This window comes from Alosa pseudoharengus, unplaced genomic scaffold (assembly GCF_046254945.1).
Source record: "Alosa pseudoharengus isolate Yale_2024_CS ecotype anadromous, Long Island Sound unplaced genomic scaffold, YU_APseudo_1.1 YU_APseudo_1.1_scf_11, whole genome shotgun sequence".
Lineage (NCBI taxonomy): Eukaryota > Metazoa > Chordata > Actinopteri > Clupeiformes > Clupeidae > Alosa > Alosa pseudoharengus.
Window position 1 is genome coordinate 16,748,489 of NW_027468576.1, and position 22,887 is coordinate 16,771,375.

The 22,887-nt window shown below is 43.5% G+C and overlaps 1 protein-coding gene across 2 annotated transcripts in view; it reads left to right on the plus strand.

Moving 5' to 3' along the window:
* Positions 1-1,214: 1,214 nt before the first annotated feature.
* Positions 1,215-22,887, plus strand: part of nek1 (NIMA-related kinase 1) — a 32,537-nt gene continuing 10,864 nt past the window's right edge. Inside the window, exons 1-27 of one of the 2 annotated variants that reach the window (XM_076278153.1) lie at positions 1,215-1,267; positions 3,539-3,687; positions 4,199-4,295; positions 5,468-5,565; positions 7,276-7,359; positions 8,006-8,073; positions 8,387-8,473; positions 9,150-9,204; positions 9,517-9,717; positions 10,380-10,452; positions 10,557-10,729; positions 10,955-11,020; positions 11,651-11,710; positions 12,648-12,695; positions 12,837-12,917; positions 14,015-14,172; positions 15,231-15,362; positions 15,758-15,860; positions 16,622-16,708; positions 17,383-17,466; positions 18,114-18,191; positions 18,432-18,527; positions 18,681-18,848; positions 19,872-19,934; positions 20,579-20,861; positions 21,203-21,334; positions 21,991-22,164. In XM_076278153.1, the coding sequence (XP_076134268.1) occupies positions 3,571-3,687; positions 4,199-4,295; positions 5,468-5,565; positions 7,276-7,359; positions 8,006-8,073; positions 8,387-8,473; positions 9,150-9,204; positions 9,517-9,717; positions 10,380-10,452; positions 10,557-10,729; positions 10,955-11,020; positions 11,651-11,710; positions 12,648-12,695; positions 12,837-12,917; positions 14,015-14,172; positions 15,231-15,362; positions 15,758-15,860; positions 16,622-16,708; positions 17,383-17,466; positions 18,114-18,191; positions 18,432-18,527; positions 18,681-18,848; positions 19,872-19,934; positions 20,579-20,861; positions 21,203-21,334; positions 21,991-22,164 (2,866 nt within the window). In that variant the 5' untranslated portion in view covers positions 1,215-1,267; positions 3,539-3,570. The remainder of the gene's footprint in view (positions 1,268-3,538; positions 3,688-4,198; positions 4,296-5,467; positions 5,566-7,275; positions 7,360-8,005; positions 8,074-8,386; positions 8,474-9,149; positions 9,205-9,516; positions 9,718-10,379; positions 10,453-10,556; positions 10,730-10,954; positions 11,021-11,650; positions 11,711-12,647; positions 12,696-12,836; positions 12,918-14,014; positions 14,173-15,230; positions 15,363-15,757; positions 15,861-16,621; positions 16,709-17,382; positions 17,467-18,113; positions 18,192-18,431; positions 18,528-18,680; positions 18,849-19,871; positions 19,935-20,578; positions 20,862-21,202; positions 21,335-21,990; positions 22,165-22,887) is intronic. The other variant, XM_076278154.1, reaches the window with a different exon arrangement.

The window sequence follows — 22,887 nt, forward strand, 5'->3', positions numbered from 1 at the left end:
ACAAAAACACAGAAATCCATTGTCCATTGCAATGATATATAGACCTAGGCCTATTTAATCGATAGAATTAGAACATGTTCTGTGTGATAGAATGTTCTCTGAGGACAGATCTCTTCAGTTTGGACCCCTTAGGCTCAGGGCATTCTTAAATTGGGGTGGCACCAAAAAGATGGAAGGGGTCATGAAATGATTTTCAGTCTGAATTAAAGTTTTGTTTGAAGTAGTTTAACAAGTTTTAAAATGTAAAATAGGATATTCAGTTTCAACTTTCAACACAGATTCTACTCAGAACAAGCCAACAGATTAGCTTGAGGCACACTAACCTATAACAAACCCGAGACCAATATAAGTAGGCCTACCAGTTGAATTTCAACAGGGTCCACAATAGTCCATGTAAATATGAAAGTAGACACATGGGAGAGAGAGAAACAAACAGCCAAGCTAACAGCCAAAACCAAAGACTTTAGAGCAAAGTAGGCTACTGGCCCAAACATTACCTGAGGAGATTCTTCCACCTATTGGTCACTACTGCATTATAAGAGCTAGCCTATTCATTGATGTCGCAGTTTAGTTAATTTGATAGGGAGCTAATTCTTGGGAGGTGAGCCTACATAGAGAAAACTCTAATACATTATAAGAAAACAGTAGCCTACTTCTGTTCATTTGGTAGCCTGCTCTTTGGTCTAAATTCATCATCACTTAAGCCAATTTAGAATTCCAAGTTTTGATTTCAATAAAGAGTATTAGTAATCTCTGCTGTAGGCAAAAACTAAAATATTAGGTCTATCAATCCAGTTGCTTACGGGTTGTTTTATGCAATTTAACACTGAACAAATGGGGGAGGTGCTGTAGAGGTGGCAAAAAACAAAAAATATTCATGCTGTCTGATGCTCTGTCCAATCCTATAAAAGTGATGCTATGCAGGCTAATTTAAATTAGTAGCCTTTATACCTTAACATAGGCTTCGTCCAGGGAATTATTATATATAAAAGTCCCCGAAGGTTTGAAAATGATCACATTTTACAGAAATCGTTTGTATAAAAACTGAAGACGTTGCTAAGGAAAGTTAAACAAAGACACACAAACATGCTTAAAGTGACAGCTTAAGGAGCCTCTCCTGGCATATTCTCTGTCCATTTGACCAATGAAACGCGAGCATGGTGGGCTTTCATCCTAGATAGGTAGTTTGAGAGTGCCGCCCATGACTACAAGGCGAGACGTCCAACGAAAAGGTTTGGCGCAGCGTTGGAGTGCAGTCCATCAGATGGTGATGTTACATTTCAGTTTTTTCCATAGGTGTTGCATGCCATTAATTCACACTGGTCTGCAGAAATCAGTTGTCATTTCTATTATCTCTTTTAGCGAACTGCTGCTGAATTAGCAAGCCAGTTAACATTAGCTTGCTATGATATCACTAGCTGACTGCTAGCTAACTTGGCGGTCACTGAAAATTGATTATAACTTGGCTTTTCAAGCTAGCTAATAAGCAGCTAGCTTAGAGATGCGGTCAGTTGGAAAGAGCATCCTTGTGAGGAAACATAGCTGACACTGTCAGTAATAAGAGATAATATTGGCAATCGATGGCAATAATAAACAAAAGTATTATAAACCCGTATTAGTATTTGTAGAACTTAAGTAACGTTAACGTTAACTCATCTGATGTTAAGTTACAGATTTGGAACAAGGGTGGGGTAAAAATTAAACGTAAAACATCTTTGTTATCTTAATCCCGTTAACCGTCACTGGGTGTTCAACAGATGTTCGTGTTCATACTGTCAATGTTATTTCTTATTATACTATTTTTGTAACGTAACTGGTTTTTCGAGTACATTGGTGATGTGCGCTCGCCAGACGCCGTCCCGCAACCGCACTATTTTATTAGCTATCAAAGAATAGCACTGCCCCGAAGTCACATGAAGCTACCCACGTCCCATATCTATGATATCCTGACATGAAAGCGCTTTTATGATTTGACAGGGTCATAGGTAGGTTACTGATAAGTAATTTGTCAAAACTGACAACAGTATGAAAAAACAATAACACACAAATGTACTGTATTGGCAATGTAGTCATTCAAACAGTTTTGTGCCTGGCTCAACACTCAACAGTGAACGTTGCATCTTTGTAATCTGTGACAAAATTCAAGGGGTGTTTTTGTCGACGCAGAGTGTCTCTTAAGGCGAAAGAGGATCAGCCTAATTCTGTCTGACATGTTATAACTAATTCATTGGTGCACAAACTGCAGCCCCCTTTTGCTTTTGGGATAAGTGCTCTCCACCTACTGTTTCCAAAATAGCACTAAATGGGAGAGTAGCCTGTGTGGATTGGACTGGCTCTTCTGTGGCCCTGTGTTCGATTTGAATATGGTTGGACTGTTCACTATAAGTATGGAGAAAACCCACAGTGAATTAGTTGAGTCTACACAGGATTGCATCCACTGAAAACAAACTGGCATGCTTCTACTAGGAAGACAGGATTCTCCATGTAGTTGCAGTATGAGCAACAGACCATTCTACAGAATGCACAGAAATTATATTTAAACAATTTGAAGTGTTATTTGAATATAAAACAGGCCCATGTCCCTGTAGTCTTTGTCCTTGGACCAGCGGCTTGTGCAGGTGGTGGAAATGTCGCTGTCTCGGCGGGTAATCACGGCATGTGCTTCTCTGGCTGTGTGTATAATTAATCACATGCCAAGTAGATGGATATGTTGTTCAGGTTTCCATACAGTTTGTTCCACTATGTGACTATTGGCTCAAAATAAATATGCATTCATGCTTTTTGAGCTGCTTGATTTTAAAATCCATACAATTTAGCTTGTCTCTCTTAATGTCCCATAGCCTAAAGTTCATAATCTTGACTTGCTGATTAAAATGTCTGGTTTCTACGAACCAGGGACTCCTTTCTATATTACAGAGTAATCAGTGTGTGTTGACTTGCACTTGTAGGTGCAGCAGGGTTGGAAATTAACTTTTTAAAATGTGAACTACCAACCACTGACAGACAAGTGGTCAAAAAAATCCACTCAATAGTAAATAATTGTTTTGTGTCCATAATCCGCCAGTCACTTTCACATTGTACCAGCATTTGGCTAATGGTTTTTACCAGTGTCGTAGGGCTGTGCCCTATGATCAACAATATGAAAACAACACAACACAATATAATAATTATTTTGCTGCATTCAGTTTCATAACAATGCTCTCGTTTTGTCTTGAGTTGTCGTGTGCTTTATCTTTTTACATGTATTTGTTACCTGTTGGATTAGTTCCAAAATCACTGTGTAATCGTATTTAATAGTCACGATCTCAATATTGAACAAAATAGTGATAAAATATTTTTCATCGAGCAGCCCTACAATATCAGTCTTTGTATTAGTGATTATATGGGTTATTCTCTTATATTAAAACTCAGTTATTTTATTATATTAAGTTTTAGTTAAGAGTGGCAGCTAGGACCTGATTTGTGCCTAGTGTACCTTTGTGTAAATGTTGCTAATCGCACTCTGAAGATAATTTTTCGATTGATTGTCTGTTTACAGCCCCAGTATGAGGGATCAGTCTTTCCAGGACCATGGAGAAATATGAGAAGGTGAAGAAAATCGGAGAGGGCTCTTTCGGGAAGGCGTACCTTGTCAAGTCCAGGGAAGATGCCCGGCAGTACGTCATCAAGGAGATTGGCATCTCCCAGGTGAGGAGTTGTGAGGGAAATGGGGGTGGAGGGCGGGGTATGGGGAGTATAGCTGTCTAGGGAACACAACTGTCAGCCAATACAAACATTTCCGATGGACCGTCACCTGTATTGTAGCGGCTATTGTTTAGCGTAACTGTTTACACGGACCCGGTTGGGTGTTGCACTTAGTGAATGAGCATATTATGATTCTGAAGGATTTATGTGTGTGTGTCAAAGTTGAATAAAGAGTTTTTCTTGTTTGGCATAAACAACATATTTAGTGTTAGAGTGAACATGAAAGGAGCAGAATGCCATTACACTGATGCGCCACCAGAAATAAATAACTATTCTGTGGCATAATAGTCCACTGGCACCCTGAAGCTGTCACGTGATGAGTTGCTCCAGCAAAAGATGACTGGAGGGCTGACTGCACCGGTGAGGTTCAGGGGCTTGCACTCTGTCATCTTCTCTCTTTTCCCAAAGTTATTCCTCCTTTACCCCTCCCACCCCCCGCCATCATTTTTTACAGATGTCAAATAAAGAACGGCAGGAGTCACGAAAGGAGGTGGCAGTTCTGGCCAACATGAGTCACCCAAACATCGTCCAGTATAAGGAGTCCTTTGAAGGTAAAGCCACTTGTTCCTAATAATTTTTGCAACATCTCTGGTATTTACTCTTATTTCACTGTCTGTCGTTTAATTCAACATTCAGCATTATGTCATGTGATGTGATCATGCATGCAAATAAAATGAATTACGATATGATGTTGGAAAAACCAACTGCATACTGTATAAAAGTGTCTGTGGGTGTGTATAGCCTGATCACCAGTATCATTACCAAGCCAGTCGTGCATGCACATTGCACATCCTACATACTTAAATTATTTTTCTGCTGCTTATATTCCCCCTGATAAATAGGGTATGGTGGTTAATGACTTTCCTTCTTGGTCCTCTCTACGAAATCAAAGTGATGTATGATTACCTGACTGATTGCCTGTGTGTGTGTGTGTGTGTGTGTGTGTGTGTGTGTGTGTGTGTGTGTGTGTGTGTGTGTGTGTGTGTGTGTGTGTGTGTGTGTGTGTGTGTGTGTGTGTGTGTGTGTGTGTGTGTGTGTGTGTGTGTGTGTGTGTGTGTGTGTGTGTGTGTGTGTGTGTGTGTGTGTGTGTGTGTGTGTGTGTGTGTGTGCACGTACATGTTGAAGACACTCTATGATTGAATGAACAGGAGGAAATGGATCTCTTAATTAAATTGAGGAGGAAGGCCTGTCTGTTTGTCCTGTCCCTACCGATGATGTCTCACAGAGTCACCATTACTTATGTGACTTCGAAGATGGAGATGGAGAGACATCTGATGGCGTACTGATGTTGTTTTCTCATAAATGCCATGCCTAATTAACCCTAATGGGCTGTAACAGAACTGACTGTAGAAGCGGGCCTAACATCATGGTACCGCAGTGTGACCAAAATAGTCTCTTCGTGTCTGACAGTCTGTTTCACTTTGTGTTGTTAACCCAGGTGTGGGTTTTTGAACATTCTAACATAAGATTCTGTTCTGCAACAGTTCAAGGTTCTAAAATTCTATGTTGTATTCAATGAACCCAGATATAAGGTGTGACGGTACACCTTTAAGGGTAATATTTGATATCTGCTTTCTGTGTTGGTCTCTACTACTTACACCACAAACTCAATTTCTGCCTTTCTTCTTGCCTCGACCTCCAATCCATCTTCCACCCAACCCCCACACCCCTCTCTTTTTTCTGCTTTACCCACCCAAACCATCTTTTTCTTTCTGCCCTCTAGAGAGCGGTTGCTTGTACATAGTGATGGACTACTGTGAGGGAGGAGACCTGTTTAAGAAGATTAACTCTCAGAAAGGGATTCTCTTTCCGGAGGAGCAGGTACAAGCCACCCCTTCTGAAATAATGGTAGAATTTTGGGTTTGGAAACCATTCTTATGTTTTGAGACGCAGAAGGGCAAAAATGAACATATTGAATAGAACAGTGGTTCTCAAACTTTTCACAGAGAGTACCACCTCAGGAAACAATTGGCTCTCCAAGTACCACCGTTATGGCCGACATTAAAGTATAGTAGCGTACAGTAGGCCAATTTAATTACTGTACATATTTTGCATTATTATTTTACTACTGCTTTGCATTTTGTTATTTTATTTTTTTCTACTTTAAATTTAACTTCAGGGTTAAATCACATGGTTAAGGATTGTTTATTAGTTTGATATAATTTGAAGTGATTATGAAAAAAACATCTCTGAGACTCCCTGAGTACCACTAGAGAGAGTCCCACAATTTGAGAACCAGTAACTACATAATTGTTTCCCTACTCACCCTTCACACATATCAGTATCTGTGTACACACACACACACATACACATACAGGGCTATATTTTGGGGCACCAGCGCATGGCGTACAGTTCGTTTTTCAGTCGCGCGAAGTTGAATTCGGTATTTTGCACCTTTATTTTTTAAGCATTGCGCCCAGGGGTGTGGCAATTAACAACCTAGGGCGGGCCCTGGCGCGTTGTCTAAAAATCGCTATCATACACCACCTAAACCTGGTCAGAAGTCAATGGCGAGTTGTTCATATGCTATTTTAAGAGCGCATGTCAACAGTCATATTGGCAGGTGCACGCACCATCCTTCTATCATTCATGAACGCACACCAGCGCACGTCCATGCAAAGCATTACAAATTGCACGATTACAATGGTAAACATAATTAGAATAAAGATATTACGAAATACTGTACATCTCATGATGAGTAGTTATTCACCATCATTTGCAAATTGGTAATGACGGTTAAAAGTGATTAGGGGAGAGGCGAGAGACACGTATGGAGCACAGCTGAAGACGCACTGTCACGAGATATAAGCAACTCCTCTGCAGGATAAATGTTGTTTTATTCAGTCATTTGAGCAACATTAGGGTAAGTGTTGCTTTTTCCAGCCTATGTTTTCGATGGTAACCCATTGTCAGTCAATAGTGAAAGTAACTGCATATAACTGTCTTGTCGTTGACTGACTCCTTGGTGAAGTTAGTTTCACTTTGCCAATGAGTTCAAATAATAGACGAGTGCAAATGCGTGAAGGCTATGCTAAGTTTTAGTAAAGCATGGTTTAAGAATGACTATTCCATACGGTCTCGCAAGCAGCCTCCTTCAAATGCGCCGTTGAATGCCAAAATACCGATGCATTTATTTGACATATCGCGCGTTGCGCCGTTAAAGGGAATGACAGATGTCATTCTCATTGGTTTAAAATTATGTTACGCCCCAAACACACCCATATGACTGATTAAAAGACCTAGGAACACCTTGTTACGCCATGCGCTCCACTTTTGAGGATGAAAACCCTCCCAATGTGAACTGGACATCCTACTAAATTTGAATAGACTTTTGACGAGTGACGATGCACTTTAGAATGTCATGATAGGGCCCACAGTCTCACACACACACGTCAGTACATATTTTGAGCAGAGACCAGCCATGCTTGCTCAGCAGAGCCATACATATGTTCATAGGCTGCAGGTTGCAGTTCTAAAGGTGACTTTGGGCCATTCTAAATTAAATAGATTTTTTATTACATTACTCCCAAGATATTGGACTGGTTTGTGCAGATCTGCCTGGCTCTGAAACATGTGCATGACCGCAAGATCCTCCACCGGGACATCAAGTCACAGGTAAGCCACTGAAGGCAGACGACTCACCTGTGTTGTGTTCCGTGTGAAATATGCATCTTACCGGGTTCAGAAAGTAAAAGTCCTGTCAAATGGGGTATTTAAAGTGGTATATCGCAAAATCACAGGAATTTGTTGCTTTTCAACCGCGGTAGGAAAATACTGTACCGGTCCATACCGTCCCAGCCCTACACAGGCAAAAAGAATACATGATTGGACCTTTGCTTTCTGAAGCCGGGGTTGTCCACCTCTGTATTTTACATCAACCAGGAGTCAGGACAGGTGTATAACACTGGTGTGAAAACACTAGCATTGTTACATCGCAATGAAGTCCTTTTGTGATTTTGTGGTTTTTACTTGATGTTGCATGTCCATTGAAACTGTATTTTGGGTCATCCTGAAAAACAAATGCCGTCATTCAATCTTTTTCAGTGAAACTACACTTATTCTCATATATCAGTGTGGATGTAGTTAACTGTAAAAGTAATGATGATTAAATGATGTATAATAAATAGATATTTAGCTACTCAAAGTACTGACTTAAACAGAAAACACATTTTACGTAAACGTCTTTGACTTCACCTCAAATTGTTTTTGGTTATGAAGATATCTGAGTATGATCTATCGTGTGTGTGTTTTGCTTTCACAGAATATCTTTTTGACCAAAGATGGAACAGTACAGTTGGGGGATTTTGGGATCGCCAGGGTTCTGAACAGGTTGGTAGCTGCCTTCACGACACAGAACCTTACAGGGGGACTACACCTGGCGCGTAACTGAAGCGTTCTGTTTGCATTGCGTTTGCTGCAACAATTAGCTTCCACTATGATCAATGGAACTGGCTACACCAGATGTGATAGCAGCTCGTATGTTCAGAAAAAAATAGTCCAGTCTTCCAAAACTATTTTTGCGCGTCGTGAATGGAGCGCTTCAGTTACACGCCTCAGTACAGATTAAACTGTACGTTTAATTTGTGCTTCAGTAGATGCACACACTACATGTTTAACAGTGAAGTGGTCTCTCTCCATGCAGCACTGTCGAGTTGGCCAGGACGTGCATAGGAACTCCTTACTATCTTTCACCTGAAATTTGTGAGAACAAACCGTATAACAACAAGAGGTAGGCTGCAGCCTTCTATCAGTGTTCCTAAGTGTATGCACTTGACTGGGTGTGCTTGTGTTGTGTTTGTGTCTGTATGTGTGTAGAGAAAGAAGTACGCTTAGTCTTTTGACATAAATCACTTCTGCTACATGATACAGTATAATTACACACACACAAACACACACACAATTGCTCAGTAATGCTTAGTCATAACACTCTAGACTTCACACTGATGGGATGAAGTAATGGTATCAAGTCTCTCATCCGAGTTGAATCAGTCAGTCTCTGTTACCTTAAAGCAGGAACTCGATATTGATTCTCTTTAAATGCCTTCTGTCCTCTGTGTAACCCTGGTGCCAGTCAATAGCCACTGTTTCTGCTAGTGATGCACAGGTCTGAAATGTCTGAATAATGAATACATTCTCTGGTGCACATTTTTATGAAATTGTAAATATCATCCTGTAAAATCTGATGTGATTTGTCAAAAGTATATGTGTGTGTGTGTGTGTGTGTGTGTGTGTGTGTGTACCGTTAACATTATGTTGAGGGTGTTGCATGTTGTGAAAATTACAAATGTCTCAACCCTCAAGTGTGTAACCCTCCACTCCTCTCTCCTTCTCTGGTTCTCCCTCATCTTCTTTTTTCTGCCCTCTTTCTCCTCTCCTCTCTCTCTCTCCCTCTCATCCTTTTGTAGTGACATTTGGGCCTTAGGGTGTGTCCTGTATGAAATGTGCACGCTTAAGCATGCAGTAAGTACCCAGTGTATGTGCTGTTCCCTGTGTGTGTGAGAGAGAGAGAGAGTGTGTGTGTGTGAGAGAGAGAGAGAGAGAGAGAGAGAGAGAGAGAGAATGAGAATTGGAATATAGCAAACACCAGGCCTATATAAATGTTATATTCTCTCTCTCTCTCAAACAATAGTTTTATTTATGAGTTTAGCAGTTACCATATTATTGATGTGAAGACAGGTGTCTGGTGTCTCTGTGAATGACGTGTGTGTGTGTGTGTGTGTGGGCCATTTCATCCCTGAACTTTGTGTGTCATGTTTGTGTGACTTCTCTCAGTTTGAGGCAGGAAACATGAAGAACTTGGTTCTGAAGATCATCCGGGGCTCCTACCCCCCGGTCTCGTTGCACTACACCCAGGACCTGCGCTGCCTGCTGGGCTTGTTGTTCAGACGCAATCCCCGGGAGAGACCCTCGGTCTGCAGCGTTTTGGACAAGCCATTCCTCTCTCGTAGGATACAGAAGTTTCTCACACCACAGGTGAGAGGCATGTAACGCGCGCGCGCACACACACGCACGCGCGCGCACACACACACACACACACACACGCATGCGCACGCACACACACACACACACACGCATGCGCACGCACACACACACACACACACACACACGCATGCGCACGCACACACACACACACACACACACACGCATGCGCACGCACACACACACACACACACACACACACACGCATGCGCACGCACACACACACACACACACACACACACACACGCATGCGCACGCACACACACACACACACACACGCATGCGCACGCACACACACACACACACGCGCGCGCACACGCACAGTCTGTCTTTCCTTGCATCTATATACATGCACTTCTTTTTTCTGGAGTTACAAGGATACAAGGATACAAGGAAGTTTATTGTCACATGCATATAGTTACTGGAAGTAAGAAATGCAGTGAAATTATGTCTGGTGTCAGCCTATTTGTGCATTCTACACATGATACACCAACAACATATGCAACACATGCTGGAGTTATGCAGAAAACCTGTTACACTGGTACACAGTGTTTAAAGAAGGTTTAATATTCACGTATGTTCCATTGTGAATTAAATTCAATAAAGAAGTGGTGTTTTGATTTACATTCCATCTGAATCTTGTGCTTTGTGTTTAGCTCATTGCTCAGGAATTCAGCCATAGTGTTCTCCAGAAACAACCCAAAGCGTGTGTAGCTCATGGCCCACCAGGTAATGCAAGAACAATGCAAAAGCATAGCCTATATCAACATTAAGCAAGCATGCGTCTGATGAGCTTATGTTATTTCCGTCCTTTCTCCTGCCCCTCGGTCCAGCAAAGCGCCCAGCCTCTGGTCCAGCGGCCGTCTCTCCTGCTCAGAAGATCACTAAACCAGCTGCCAAATACGGAGTGCCTTTGACCGCCAGGAGGCCCTCGGACGGCATCCGCAAGGCTGTTGATGCTGGCAGGAAGGCTGCTGAGCGGAAACCTGTGGCCAGACCAAAACAGGTAAGAGGGGGAGCTTGACCGTGTGCAGGTGGACACCCCAGTCCAGACATGGTGTATGGCATTGGGGTTAGCAGAATCATTGTCTTCCCCTGGTTTCGTGTGTGCGTGTGTGTTTGCATGTCAGTGTCAGAGTGACTAAGCGAGAAAAGTTGAGTGTTTGCATTTCGTGTGTCTGTGTGAGTGTGTGTTGCGTCAGAGACTGAACCCCGATGTCATGTTGTCCAGGCCCCTCCCCCAGCAGTCCCTCAGAGGAGAGTGAGTCGCATTGAGGAGGAGAAAAGGAAGTCTGAGGTACCCACTGATGGCGGATGGCGCCCCCTATCTCCCAACCCCTGGCATTAACCCTCCTTCGCCTCCCACTGTCGGCTCTCATCCACTCTGACAGACACCACACATATCCTCTCTCTCTCTGCCCAGTCCTCCAGCTTTCCTGTTCAGTCCGCCTTCCCTTTAGACTCTCCCTCCTTCCCTCCCTCCCTCTCACTTTCCTTTCTTGCCCCTCCTTTTCATGCATACCCCTCATCCAATTGGAGGGTAGTTTGGCATTTGTGCCCTCCCCCTCTGCACTACCCTCTCCTTCCTCTAATATGAACTGTCCGTTTGTTTCTGCAATATGTCAGATTTGTCAGTGGGCAGTTGTGTTCCTTTGCCATGTATATTTCTCGTCCCCTTTTATCAGGACTTTTCAGAGGCTACTGTCTCCGTCCTATCTACTTTGTTTCCCCTATTCTAAAAAGCTTACTCACCGTTTTTTGCCTGTACAGCACTTGTGGTCCACTGAATATTTCATGCACACCCACGTGTACTGTAAACATTTATGGTTTTACAAAATGGTTTCATAAGCAGTTTAGCGGTGGCTCGCCCTTAGTGTGTATCAAAGAGAGGCAATGCATTACCTGCAACTCTGTTTTTCCTATGTAGGAGGCAGCGAGGAAGAGAAGACTTGATCTAATGGAGAGAGAGAAGAAACAGAGAGAACAGGTGGACAGCATGTCTTAATGTTTTTTTATGCAAGATGGCAGACTGACTGGGGCCTGTTCTACTAAGCAAGTATCTTTTTGTTTGTCCGTTGGACAAAACCTAACAACCGCAACCCTGAAATCAACCCAGGTTTTCCCCAGCTGGGTATGAACACATTCACATGAAAGGGGTGGTGTTGGAATTTGTCGACACCAGATGACCAATCGCAAATGTAGAGAGGTCTAGAGTCCTCTATCACGACAGAGAAACAAACATTAAGGGTATTCGACTTGATGTAGCCGCCTGCGGCCGCCTTAAAATGACTGCATAATGTGATTGTTTCTGAGATTCTGATACGTTTTCAACCATGATGTATGCACAATTCTGGTTTGAAAACGTATCAGAATCTCAGAAATAATCACATTATGCAGTCAGCTTAAGATGGCTGCAGGTGGCTTCATGAAGTTGAATCCCCCTAGTAATATTTCAGTCTGTAGTCAGTAGTTCAGGCTGAAAGTTATTGCATTAGCATCACACTAAAACACTTCCTGTCACCCTAAGATATCCTCCCACCATCCCTGCTACATGGTCCATGGGTCTTTTAAGAATGTGACACTATTTTCCAAGAGAATGAATTGGTTGGTGGTGCTGTGCTTTTTACATTTTGATCTCATATCTAAAACTTAACCTGCTACCATAGTGATGTACCCTGATTAAAAATGAACCACCTTTGTATCACTGAAAATCCAGGATGAAATCTGAAGTAACCCCCAAATCCTGCTTAGTAGTACAGGCCCCAGAATTTTCCCATGGAAAAAAATGGAAGTCAAACTTTTTTTTTCGATGTAGATTTGGACTTGATGTGTGTCTTGCTTAGACAAGCTATTCTAAGCTTGATTGTGTCATTGATCAGAATTTTGTGGCAAAGAAGATTGTAATTTTCCCTGATCTATCCTAGATATTTCTACTGAAAGCTGCCCAAATGAGAAGATTTGAAAAAGACAAAGTAGGTATTTCCTAGGGTTGGATATTGCTGTGTTAATGTTAATAACTTTACAGGTATATGAGACGTAATCTAAAATCTGCTTGAATATGTTAACTGGAATAGACCAAATGGCAGATATTTCTATGTATTTCATTTTTTCAGCTCAATCGTATCAATCGAGCACGAGAGCAGGGTTGGAAGCATGTCCTGAGTTCCAGCGGTGGCAGCAGTCCTGAGAGAAAGGTGCTTTCTTCATCATCATTATCATAATAATCACCCTTTTCACCTCCACTGTTACGGTCATCCATCAAAGTTTCTGCAACAAACACACAGCCAGCCTCGGTTACTCAGTTAAGGCTCTGCCACACCGCTAACAATAAAAGACAGCTGCAACAGCGATGTTAGTGATGTTTGTTGATGTTCCAAAACAAGTAGCGTAGCGAAATACCGTTTCTGTCGTGTTTTATTTGCCATTTTGTAAAATCCCATTGATTTCTGTTGGAAGACTCATTGCTCCTTGATATCACTGCACTACCGTAAACAGAAAGGGGGTCTGTTTATGTTTGTAGCAAAGTCCTTTTAGGGCATCCTATTCGGCAGAAATGCGCGTGCGCAAGTTTTACAAACTAACCCCATGCATTTCTGTGAAGGATTTGAAAGTCTCTGATTGTAGTCTTTCCCTGCGAGACCTTCTTTTACTGTCTATGCTTCAGACTCAAATATTGAGTGGAAGTTTATACACGGTTGTGAGGTATCTGAAGTAGTTCCACAATAGTAAATAACACGGATTGAAATCATCTGATATATTTCTTTTAATAATCAACGAACACCACCACTAACCACTCAATGAGCTGCACAGTTTTGAAAACAAACGTTAAGGGTTGTTTTAAGGACATGTTTGTGCATGCCCATAACCAGCCAGTCAAAGGCAATTCAAAACGAGTCAGAAAGTCGAGACAGGACCCATCGTCAAAATTTCGGTGTCCACCACTCTAGTTCATCCAAAACAAACCTGAAAAGGGACTCAAAGTGCTAAATACATGAATTATCCTTTAATGTGGCCTTGAATTAATTCAGTGGATTCTGATTGACTATCAGAGTTTCTATCGTTCACAAAATCACTCTGAAAGTGATGCCCAATGATATCGGTCCTCATGCCTTTGTCATCACTGTTATCGTCGTTCTTATTGTTTATGTTATCATTCTTGTGAGTGAGGCCGATAACTTAAAACGGTAGCGGTAGTGTTTACGGTTATTGTTAGTTGTTGACTGTGTGGACGGGCTTTCACTCTTCCCTTGCTCACTACTCTAACTGCTTTTCTTCTTACCCATATTGGCAGTTTTACGGCGGTGGGGGCATGATGGCCGGCGCTCCTGCCCACGCCCCAAGTCACGCTCCGGCTCAGCCTGCAAACAGATATGACCACTTTCTGTCTGCTCTGGACCAGCTCGCCAAGCCTCAAGAGGAGGCCAAGGCTGCAGGAGACGTACCTGGCAGGTCAGTTATGTTGCCACTGGGATGACTGGGGTGGACAAGACCCACTCACTGCACCATTATTATGTAACCAAGTGGAATGTTTTTTAGAAGATTATGATTATGGTATTTTGTATACTTTTGTCCAAAGGGAGTTACAGGATATTATATATAGTTATAGTTAGTATGTATTAACTATATTACATTCTTTAACAGTAGTAGTAGTAGTAGCAGTAGCAGTAGCAGTAGCAGTAGCAGTAGCAGTAGCAGTAGCAGTAGCAGTAGCAGTAGCAGTAGCAGTAGCAGTAGCAGTAGCAGTAGCAGGATGGATTTCTTGGATTTGAACAGAAAGGGTGTGTTTTGAAATTTCCCCGATTCAGTGATTTTGACGTCTTATGCCAGCCTAACATTGTACGTTTTTTGTGCGATTTCACAGTCGGTGACTACATTTCCAAAATCGGACAGAAATCATGGGAGTTATATTGGAGTTGTGGCGCGCTCCCGTCAACTAGATAATTTATTGTAAAGTGCCAATCTTAGCAGTTTTAAGTCAGTCCAAGTCAATCTTTTTGTAGTCTTGGGATTAAGACAACATGTTTGATATTATCGCAAGTCTTTTAGTGGTCGTGGCTCTTGCAAATAGTGAATAATATAAAACCAATAGTGACCTCTCTCCAACACCAAACAGGAAGGGGCAAAGTAGGCGACAGGCGACAGCTGTATATTATTTGTTATTTTGTTTCTTATAAATTGTTAGTCGGCCATTCCACGTGTCAGAACAACTCTATATCGGTTAGGGATGCCACACATGAAACAATGCTGCAGAAACACGAAAATATGAGTAGGCTATCGTTTGAGTTCCTGTTGATATCTAGTGCACGATGGGAAATAATTTAAAGGAATCTAGTTGCAGTCTTGTAAATAGTGACCTTGCAAGATCCCTAGTCGTTGCAAAATCAACTCTATGACTTGTCTTTAGATGTGAGAGGGTCTGAGACTAGTCTTTCAAAAATCTTTTCCAAATCTGCAAAGTCTTTCAGTGTAAGGAGGGCATTAATCACATACACATCTCCGTGTGTCAGGGGGCCGTTGGGTGCTGCCGCCCCAGTGGTTTCAAACGGCCATGTTGGCCCCTCTGGTCCACCCGAGAGAGATGCCGTGAAGATGGAGCTGAGGAGACTGGAACAGGTCTCCAGAAATGCCCATGCTAACAGGTCATTCACTTACATGTTCATAAATGCCCATGACAACAGGTTAATCAGTTATCAAAAAACGCCCATGCATACAGGTCAGGTAGTTATTACAGGTAATCAAAAATATCTAGAATGGAAAGCTGATCAGAACAAATAAAATTTCAAACACAAACGCAAATATGATAGTCTTAAATATATCTTCTATATATTTATCTTAAATGATGGCTCAGTGTATAATATATGTTTTTATCTTTATCAGCTTCCAGTCTATGATGGCTCAGCAGCATATATCATTTTTATCTTCATCAGCTTTCTAGTCTATGAGACTCAGTATATATAATTTGTATCTTTATCAGCTTTCTGGTCTATGATGGCTCAGCACATATAATGACCCAACTCTTCCCCCTTCTCCCCAGGCTGCGGGGTCATGTGGGGGCAGAGCGGGCGTTCCAGGTGGAGGAGTTCCTGCAGCGGAAGCGGGAGGCCATGCTGAATAAAGTGCGGGCTGAAGGACAGCTGGTAGGTGCTCGTCATCTCTCCTCTCCTCCCTACACCTGTTAAGCTCTGCATATAGATGCCAACATGAGTGTGCTGACAATTGCCACGCACATCAGCGACGACATTTTGAACCGACAAGCATAAATCGATTTGACAATCAACAATAGATTTTATTGAGTGGCGCCGACAAAAGTAGAACTGAATCGTAATTGATACGACGGCAGTGGCAGCATAGCTTGACGCTGGTGTGTGGGGGTTGTTTTGAAAACAAAGGAATCTAATGTTTTAATCGAACATCGGAAGCGGAGTACGCCACACTTATGTCGGCGCCTATGTGCGGAGGCCTTCAGTAGGATCGCTGCAGTCTGGGTGACAGGAATGGCTGCGGCAGTGATTTAATTGTATTGGCTTTGAGCTTTTCCGCCCCCAACACTCTTGGAAAATGAGGTGTGTCAGGTTATGTATCAAAAATGGTTGTGGAAATGTCATGGTGTTGATATGCAAGCAATGCTCGTGTACTGACATTAGTCTGACTCTGAGAGATGGTTGAGCTTGCCACAGTAAATTGATGAGGATGTCGACTGTATGTAGGTCTGTAGAGGTTGCCCACATCTACTGTAGAGTGAGCTTTAATCTTCTTGATATAAAAGTAAACGTGTCTTCACAACCGAGTCCACGTTGAGGTTCATCTCAGTTACAGTTTGTGTGATGTGGTTGTTCATGGTTGGTCCAATTGCTTACCGTTCGTCTGAAACATTTGGTTGGCTTGAAACGGTGCACAGGGAACGCGGCACAACCTGCCGGCCATCTATGGGAGCCGGCCCGGCACCATGCGGTGCAGGAGACCCAGGGTCAACAAGGAGGAGGAGGTAGGAGCCTGGCTACGGACGCTCCCCAACCCACCCGTTCCTCCACGCCCCCCATTCCCCTCCATTACATCACTACCACCCGCGGAACCACCATCCCCATCGCCTGACTTGCGTTGTTGCTATTGTTGCCATTTATTTTGTGTATGTTTCCGCATGTGGCACTCCCTTGTAACGTTGCCCACAATTTGTCACATTGGTGCACAATCTCCTTACTTTGCATGAGAAGTTAGAGTCTGTATATGTGTGTATTCTATCAATATGACACTGTGTGTGTGTGTGCGTGTGCGTGTGACTGTGTGTGTGCGTGTGACTAACAGGTTGGATCATTTTTTTTTTTTACTTCCCAGACAGGTTATCTTGTCTCTTTATGTTCCCCCTGTTGCTCTTCAAGCTGACATGTTTCTGACAGCCGAATGCCAAAAAGCAGCATCTGTGTCCCACCCTTCAGTTGGTTTTACTTTGGTGCTCCACTCTGTTGCTGTCGGCCCTTTGATTTCTCATCCAGGCGCTTTCAGATCACCCCCCTCCAGTGTGTCCGCATCTCCTGCACCACCTGTGACTGGCTGCCCCCTCCTTCAGTTGCTATAAGCTTTTTATTCTGTTGCTCAGCCTGTCTGCTGTACTAAATATTCTCTTTTTGCTCTCCTTTTCTTTTTTTGTTTTGTTTTTTGAAGGAGTACCTGTCGCGGTTGAGGCAGATCAGGCTGCAGAACTTCAACGAGCGGCAGCAGATTAAAGCCCGTTTGAGAGGAGAGAAGGTATGGCTGGTCGGGACACCCCCTTCTTCTTCAGACACAGCGGCAGTTCTGAGGGTTAACCTGCCTTGAGCTTTGCCTAATGAGATCTTCCATGAACACTCATGCAAATCCTCCTTGTAAATTTCTCTGCAAACTAAGACAGGCTTATGTAGCTTACATGTACAGTATGTAGTCACAGTGACACGACAACTTTTTTCTAGCGTAGCACATTTCACTGGAAGTGAGTTAGACCAGTTAGCCTGTAGCTGAAAATAAGTGGTGTAACCCACTTCCAGTGAATTATGCTAAGCTAGGCTAATGGTGTCAGACTGGGTTATTGCACACACAGTGAAGAAAAGGTTATGTATCCTCTTATCTAACTCTGGGGTAGTAAAAGTTTTACTTTTCATTTATTTTTTTATTTTTTGGGCTTTTAATGCCTTTAATCAGATAGGACAGTGGAGAACGACAGGAAGTGAGTGGGAGAGAGAGTCGGGGTGGGATCCGGAAAGGACCACGGGGCGGGAATCGAACCCGGGTCGCCGGCGTACGGTGCTGGTGCCCCAGCTAGTTGCGCCACAGCTGGGGCTGGGGTAGTAAAAGTTGCCGTGCTTCATCACAGTGGTTTGGCGACTTGTTGACGATGTTCTGCTTTATGTTTTTCTCAGTATGATAGTGATGGCTCTGACAGTCATGAGTCCAGTGAGGAGGCAGAGCTAAGGAAAAAGAAGATTGAGGCGCTAAAGGTGAGCACGCCAGAGCAAAACCGATAACATGCCATTATACTATGGTGCGGTTGGCATTGTTGTTTTAAATAGTGAAATTGTATTTAATTTGTAAAACATTCTGAACTTGCCCTTCAGTATACAAACTTAAATCAGAGTGCACTTCCATTTTAGGTTTGCGTTCAACAAGTGCTTTGTTTGTGGGAGATACAGTAGTCATCAGGACTGGTTGAGTAAGAGGTCTGCTTGTGTGTGTGGCAGGCCCAGGCGAACGCACGGGCAGCAGTGTTGAAGGAACAGCTGGAGAAGAAGAGGAGGGAAGCGTACGAGAGGGAGAAGAAAGCCTGGGAGGACCATGTAAGAGGCTCTTCTGGCTTTCTGCTTCTGTCCCCTTTGTCTTGTTGTCTTCTGTCTCCTCTCCTCTCCTCTCCTCTCCTCTCCTCTCCTCTCCTCTCCTCTCCTCTCCCTGACATAGATGACTGCCCCTGTCCTCTTCCTTTCTCTCCCCAGCTTGCTGTTCGAGGGGTGAAGATGGGTGGCGGAGCCCCTTCTCCTGTAGCTCCGTCTCCTCTCCCTGACGCCCCTCCCCAACCGGCACCCACCCTCCCTGCCTCCCCCTCCCCCAAACCCTCCGCCCCGGCCATCTCCATGACTGCTGCGCTGAAGGATGTCGGAGCGGTCAGTCCCGACTACCGATCACACACCTCTGTCATGCCCCCATGTGTTCCTCCTGACCAGAGCTGAGATAACCTAGTCTGTAGGATGCTGGCACTGTACACAATAGCCTTGATCCTCAAACCTTGTCAGTAGCTTGCTCAGGGTCCCTACACATAAAACGAAGCACCAGCAACGTAGTTGGCGGACCTGGAGTTTATTACAGAAGACTGTTAAGAACACTTACCAACTGTCCCCCTACCAGCTCCTCTAACCCAGTGTTGCAAGGATTCGTTGTACTGTCACATTTGGTTAATCTATTATTCATGGTGCTGTTTTGAAGAATATTTCTGGTTAAAAAATGCTATTTGGGAAGCGTTTAGCTTTCCGCACCTCGCTAATCCACTGTTTGCGATTTGAGACTATAGCGTATACCAGGACAAGCTCTGTAGTAGTTGATCAACGAAAAATACTGTCTTTACGGCTTATTTGATGTGTTTTAATGCAGAAAAATGCCCAGGGGTCAATTTTCGCTGGAGTAACACTTTAATAGTATAAAATTCACTTATGTCAACAATGCATGCGCCACCTGTAGGTGGTCACCAGTTAAATATATACAGTACAGGCCAAAGGTTTGGACACACCTTCTCATTCAATGCGTTTCCTATATTTTCATGACTATTTACATTGTAGATTCATCAAAACTATTAATGAACACATGTGGAATTATGTACTTAACAAAAAAGTGTGAAATAACTGAAAACATGTCTTATATTCTAGTTTCTTCAAAAAATTGTTTTATTTAATACCATATTCAGCAAGCCATAACTTGACAAATATTCATCTGTGGGCCAAATAACTTTGCCTTCATTCATAGTTTTGATGCCTTCAGTGAGAATCTACAATGTAAATAGTCATGAAAATAAAGAAAACTCATTGAAATGAGAAGGTGTGTCCAAACTTTTGGCCTGTACTGTACATTTATACCATGTATAGATTTAGAAGCCAAAACTTCTGTATTAAATTGTTTGTTCCATCCACTTGCAGTTGGCATCTGGCCAGAGCACTCCAGTGAAAGAAGAGTCCCCCAAGACGGAGGCACCTGTCCAGGTGGAGTATTTCACATGATTGTGGAGTCTGTTCTTTGCACCACTTTAATGCCATATTATTCTTACATTTGCCAACATGCAAAGTTGAAGTCTAACTAAAGCTAATTTAATTTAACGTTAACGAGGCAAACAAACCTATTTAATTTAACAAGGCAAACAAATCTATTTCGTAATTGTAATACCATGAGCAAGATCCTAAGCACAAACATTGGTGGGTCAGCTCAAAGCTTCCACACACCACACCTGTCCGTTTTTATTTCGGCATCCATTTGAAAAGGTTAGAGCTTGCACACTACCTGCGTGACATGCGTGCATGCTAGAAATAGGATCGACGCCTATTTTTCACGCGACACTCAAGCGTGTTGGAAGCGTTTCCATTCAAAACAGAAAGTGAAAAGATGTTTTTCAGACACGTTTCCGGTGTGCAAAGACATAGAAAATGCCACGCAGCCAGCCGCCACGCAACTGACACCCAACAGGCGTGCCACGTTCACGCCACGCAGCCAGTCTGAATCAGCCCTTACGCTCCCACACACCAAACAATTGCCAGTTGAACATGCAAGAGACACTTTGCTCATTGAGGGACTTTGCTCCTCAGTCGTTTGAATTGGGGCCCTATGTGTCCTCATGTGGTGATGTCCACAGAGTGAGAAGAGGGAGATCCTGCGGCGACTGAACGAGAGCTTGAAGGCGCTGTGCCAGCCGTCAGGAAAGAGCGAGGTAGCTGCTGCGCCAGCGATGGTGACGATGGAGGGGCCTGGTCCCCCCGCCATGCCGCAGCAGAACCAGCCAGTGGTGGTGGAGGAGGAGGAGGAGGAGGAGGAGAGGCCGGTCTCCGGGGGCGACCGCAAGAAGTGGGAGGCGGGAGCACCACCTGTCCTTCCTGTGGCACAGCAGACGTTAGAAGAGACTTGCCTGACCTCACCTGGTGAGACTAAATAAATAAACACACACACACATACACACCTACATATGCAAACTCATACTCAAGTTTAACTTCCCTCTTTTTCTCTCTCACTGAATGTCACATGCACATACTGTGTCTGTAGCCAGGCCAGAAGCAATAGTTCAAATAGAATTCAACAGCTGCTTGGTAGTAGGAAAGGTAGTAGGAAAGATCTTTTTGTCCTCTAATTCTCTAATTACTCTAATTACAAACATTGTGATAATGACACATTATGATACCATGTCTCTATTTTGACATGGTAAGAGGCCTCAGATTTGGGCAGAATTAGTTTTTTTTCATGACAATGTTTTTCTCTTGCTCAGCGTCCCAGTGTGCCTCCCTTTCCCCTGATGAGAGACTGCCCTCTGCTGGTGACAGGCGGAAGTGGGAGATGGCGGCTCCTCCCCTTATCCCCGTGGCCCAACAGACTTTGGAGGAGACGAGCATCACACCAGGTCTGTCACGCCGGATAAAACTGACTGCCCTCTGTCAGCCGTTCTCTACACGAATAACCTAAAAGCAATATCATATCTATGTGGAGTTCCTACTGTATAATATCTGCTCACATGTTCCTGAAGTTGACCGAGCATGTTCCGAACTGACCGAGCATGGTGCTAACATGGGGCGCACATACTGATGAAGATGTATATCTCTGCACAGTATTGCACTGTTAAGTTATAAATAGCTAAATGTTAATGTTAGTCAGTGTGATATATTGTGTGTGTGTGTGTGTGTGTGTGTGTATCAGCCACTTGCTGACAGCAATACAAACCTGGGTTGTCATTGCAAATGTTCTTGTGTTTGGGAGTTTTGGACATGCCATGTACACAAACTTGTTTTGCGTGGACTAAGCAAGCTAAATACAAAAAGACTTACAAAACTCGACTCTGGTCTATCCATTTCGAGACAATGATGCTCCCCATTTCTCCCCATAACCACCCGTGCAGAAAGGATGACTAGCATACTGTCTAACATTCTGTGTTTGATCAGCCCTGTCTAAATCTGTAACATGCTTCCATCAATGTTTGGATCTGTAATTCTTCCCCAGTGTTAAGATCCAAACAAAAGCATTCAAATGTGTGTGTGAAACTTTTTTCTTCTGTGTCTACAGAACAAACGGCAGGCGAGGTGATCCGTCTGGAGACGTGGCAGGGGGTGGTAGGCCCGAAGAAAGCCTGGGGGCAAAGTCCAGACACTCCAGTCCTGAAAGTGCTGAAAGAGCCAGACCTTCAGCCCCTCGCCCAGCTGTTGGGCAGCGCCAGCATCTGCGAGAAGCCAGTCACTGGTCAGTCAAGAGGCGTCACTATTCTATCTCTTAGAGCCGACTTACACCAGATCTGTGGCGTGTGGTTGCCGTCACTGCTGTGGCGTGGTCGCGCGTGTGTGTTCACACCAGGAAGGTCTCTGATGCAGGGCTGCTCAAAAGCTGCTTCTGTCTTTTATTCCAATTGGAATAATGGCTCAATTGGAATAGATTGAGCCATTGTTTTGATCGGAATAAAACTGTCAATCTGATTTGAATTTTAATCGGAATGAAACTGGTGGTTATTCCGTTCTTATTCCGGTTGAACAGCCATGTATACGGTAAATCGGATTGCCCGCTGTTCCGATCAAAGATTCTAAACCACTTAAGAGCACCTGATCGGAGTAGAAAGCACAAATATTTAAATCAGAATAGTTTAAGTGGAATGACAAAAAATAGTATCCACCTGTAGTATCTTTTTACGGGGCTGCTTCCAGCAAGCTTGCCGTGCAAAATAGACGCCACTTTTATTTTCTAGATCCCTTGGTGTTGCAGTGCGGCTTGAGCAGCGCATCTCACAGAGGCAGTGTGAATGGTAGCGCAGGTATCGCAGCCATCTTGCAGACGCCACGCATCTGGTGTGAATCGGCCCTTACACTTTTTCAGTCTGGAGTGCCAATTGAAGGTGTAGCCAGCTACATTACGCTGATGCTGGAATATTTGTGAATGTTTGTGTAGAGACTTCTGAGCATAAGTATTCCACCA